General features: G+C 38.0%; 1 protein-coding gene across 1 annotated transcript; it reads left to right on the top strand.

Moving 5' to 3' along the window:
• The first annotated feature begins 1539 nt into the window (after positions 1–1539).
• LOC108973128 lies at positions 1540–2024 on the top strand. The gene is made up of 2 exons (XM_018940161.1): positions 1540–1726; positions 1795–2024. The coding sequence occupies exons 1-2, from the start codon at positions 1603–1605 to the stop codon at positions 1884–1886; spliced, it is 216 nt and encodes a 71-aa protein (XP_018795706.1). The 5' UTR covers positions 1540–1602; the 3' UTR covers positions 1887–2024.
• The last annotated feature ends 1377 nt before the right edge of the window (positions 2025–3401 follow it).

Genomic DNA, 3401 nt, shown 5'->3' with positions numbered 1-3401 from the left:
TTTTCTGATTATTTTTCTATTCAGATTTTCTATAATTTAAATTTTTTTTCTTACATAAATGTTTATATTTCAAACTTATCCCAATTTTATTTAATATTTTCCAATCATTAATATTTTTTTTCTTTTCCATTCTTAACTTTTTCTGCCCAAACCCCAACTTTATTTTCTGCGACACTTTCCTAAATATTATTGCAAACTTTCAGAACCCGTCCAATGAACTTGCCGTGCTTTCGCTATTTCTTTGGTTTTGTTGTTTTTACTAACAACATTTTATATATATATATATATATATTTTATTTTTATTTTATTTTTTTTTGGAATATACTTGAATGATTAAAATAACAAGCAGCACCAATTAAATATTGGAAATTCCCGGTTGTATTTTAGCAAGAACTTTAGCGACCAAAACAAAAAAGTCTCGAAAGAAAAGGTGAAAAAAATATTGAAAAATTGCAAAACAAAAAAAGCGCCGGCATACCTATGCAAATGAGGCGGCTAAGACGAAAGCGCAGTATATGCACATATACATATATGTATGTTCTATGTGTATGGATATGTATATATGTATATTTGCGTATATGTACATACAAATGCTTCTAAAGCGCTCTTCACGGATTGCCGAGTAAAGGTGGGCGGCAGCGAAAGTGGCGAGCACTAAAGCCAAGACAATTACTTCCCACTGGCTTGCTGGAAGAGTTGAAATTTAGATGAGCGGTAAGGCGCCTTAAGCGCTGCGGGCCTCTGCTTTAAAACGCAACAATGAAATTGAAAATTAATTAAAATTGAAATTAAAATTAAAATAATGAAAGAAATGCGAAAAAAATAATAAAAACAAAAGTCACAAAAGTGGTAACTTGATAGCGCCTACAAGTGAGCTCAAACAATCACACACACATGCATGAATGTATGTGTGTGAGCACAGTTGCGCTTGCTTAACGGCGCTGTTTAACGCCAAGCTAATTATCAAAGCTAAGACTAATTTCTGAATTTAATAATTAGAAATATATTAAATTTCTCATGGTTTCGAATTTCGAACGGGAACGCGGCATAAGTCCCTAAACGCTTGTTGTTGTACTGCGAAATTTCTGATTTTTTTCTCATTTTCTATTCCTCGCTTTGCCGTTGCTAATACAAGCCGCCTGCTGCTTACTAGCCTACTCGCTAGCTCTGCTAGTTACTACTGGTATTGTTGTTGTAATTGTTGCGCCTGGTATTTGCGACAATTTTTGCAAAACTCAGCCATTTGTTTGTTCTTTTGCGACACGGGAAACGAGTTTTTAATTTTCGTACATTTTTCGACTTTTTTTTCATTTTTTATTGTTGTTGTGCGCGTAAAAGCGAGCTTTTAGCCGGCGTCCCGTTGGTTTAAACAAAAAACAACACGAACGCAAGCCTATCTGAATCTTAACAGCATAAACGCCGCAGGCAACAACAACGCTCGGCCGCCTGGCAATCCCAGCCAGCCGACCTACGTTTTTGCGCGTTCTCCTCGTATAAAAAAGCCGCCGAGCCCTGTATTTGATAACATTCGCTATCGTACTTTGCAAGCTCGAGGTTCTAAGAACATCCCATTTCAATCAATTCAAAATTTTTATAATCAAAATGAACAAATACTCTGTGTGCTTGGCTCTCTTCTTGGCCGTCATCTGCTGCCTGTCCCTGTCAGAGGCCGCTCCAGTTCGTGAAGAACTCCTCGACTGGCACACCGCTATTGAGAAGATCATTGGTAAGTCGAAAATTATCGATCGCAGTAAATAGCTCAATTGTAAAATTGCTTTCGTATACTCTTTGCAGCGGCTTATGAAAGAAAGTATCCCGGACCATCGAAAATCTACCCACCAGAGGTCGCTCACGTCGTCGATCCCAAATACCTGTACCTCGCTTAATTAGTACCTTGTGTTTAGTGGATTGCCGTTAGGTTGTCTCTAGTTGTTGTGTGTTCGAACTTTAAGGCTTACTGTACCTAAATAATGTTAAAACAAGAGATATTAAAATTAATAAAAAAATGAGATTAAAAATTTAAAAAATAACCTATTTTTTGTGTACTAAGCACCCATAACTGGGTTAGTTAGTAATCAGAATAGACTAAGAGCTACATACAACGAGAGATATACGAAATGAATTCGTAGTAAGACTAATTTTGGGGAGACAGTAGTGCATAAAACACTTAGGGGGTTACAGGATACTCTTTTCGAACTCTCAACATAGGTCCTATAGTTTTTCTATGCCGACTAAAGTGGATGACACCGTGATCGCGGGAAAGTAATTTCAAATACTAGCAGAACTCTTAACCGGTAGAGAAACCTTTTAAAGATTTAGAGCCAACGAATAGCTAGCAAGACTAAGCTCCACATAGAACGATAGTGGCTGAAGCTACGGTTTTAAAGGAAACGTCGGTTACCATGGTGAGATAACGGTCACCATAGGCGATTAAGTTCTCACCGACATCATTTTATAAGAAATATCGACCGATGATTCCACCGGCCCACAAACCACACCAAACTGTTGTTTTTTCGGGATAAAATGGCAACTCTTGAATCTATTCAGGTTGCTCTTCGTCCCGAATGCGGCACTCTTACTTGCCTACATGCCCATTGAACTAGAATTGGGCCTCTTCGCTGAACAAACTTTGTCCCGAAAACGTCGGGTCTTCTGGGAACTTTTCAAAAGCCCAAAATTTTTTATAAAATAGCTGATTATAATTCTCATAAAATGCACTTAACCCAGAAAAGGAACGAAAATGTAGTACGAAACCGAACATTTCTCAGAACTAGATGAATTTAAATGTGTCGAACCATATGGAGGACCACCTCCATAGCTGCTATTTTGTCTTGAACTTGAAGAAAAAATCTAACTATATAACTAATACATAATTTTCGTTTTTTTTTTTTTTTGAAATCAGCCAAAATGAGGTGATTTTTCGTGCTTTAGTGTAGGATGAGCCTTTTTGGACATATGTTTGAAATGCCAGTGTCGATTCTGGATAAGTAGGACTTTAACCTGCTACAGTATCCAGAACGAAGCTGCGCAAGGATCACTCTCGTTACTCGCGGTAACTCGAGCTCTTCGTCTTCAATGGGTGGTGGTTTGACTCCAAGTACGCCATTCACCGAGAGGGAGTCGATGAAGATGTCAGTGGTATGGTCGGCGTATCGTTTCATGTCATCGACGTAGTTAAGGAATGACCTCTTGATGCTCCTACTAGAAGGTTCCGCTCTAAGCAGGTGACTGTAGCGATGATTTCTTGTATTGATATCTTTATAGGTGCTTGAGATATGTAATGTAAAGTTTGCAAATTAGCCAACGTTTGACTCAATGCAAACATACCAACGCTTAACTTAATTTTCCTTACATGTAACAAGCTTCGACTGGGATGATCCTCAGTGCCGTCAGTTTCGAAA

Source organism: Bactrocera latifrons, unplaced genomic scaffold, assembly GCF_001853355.1.
Source record: "Bactrocera latifrons isolate USDA-ARS-PBARC rearing strain unplaced genomic scaffold, ASM185335v1 scaffold_46, whole genome shotgun sequence".
Lineage (NCBI taxonomy): Eukaryota > Metazoa > Arthropoda > Insecta > Diptera > Tephritidae > Bactrocera > Bactrocera latifrons.
This window is presented reverse-complemented; position numbering and strand designations above follow the sequence as displayed.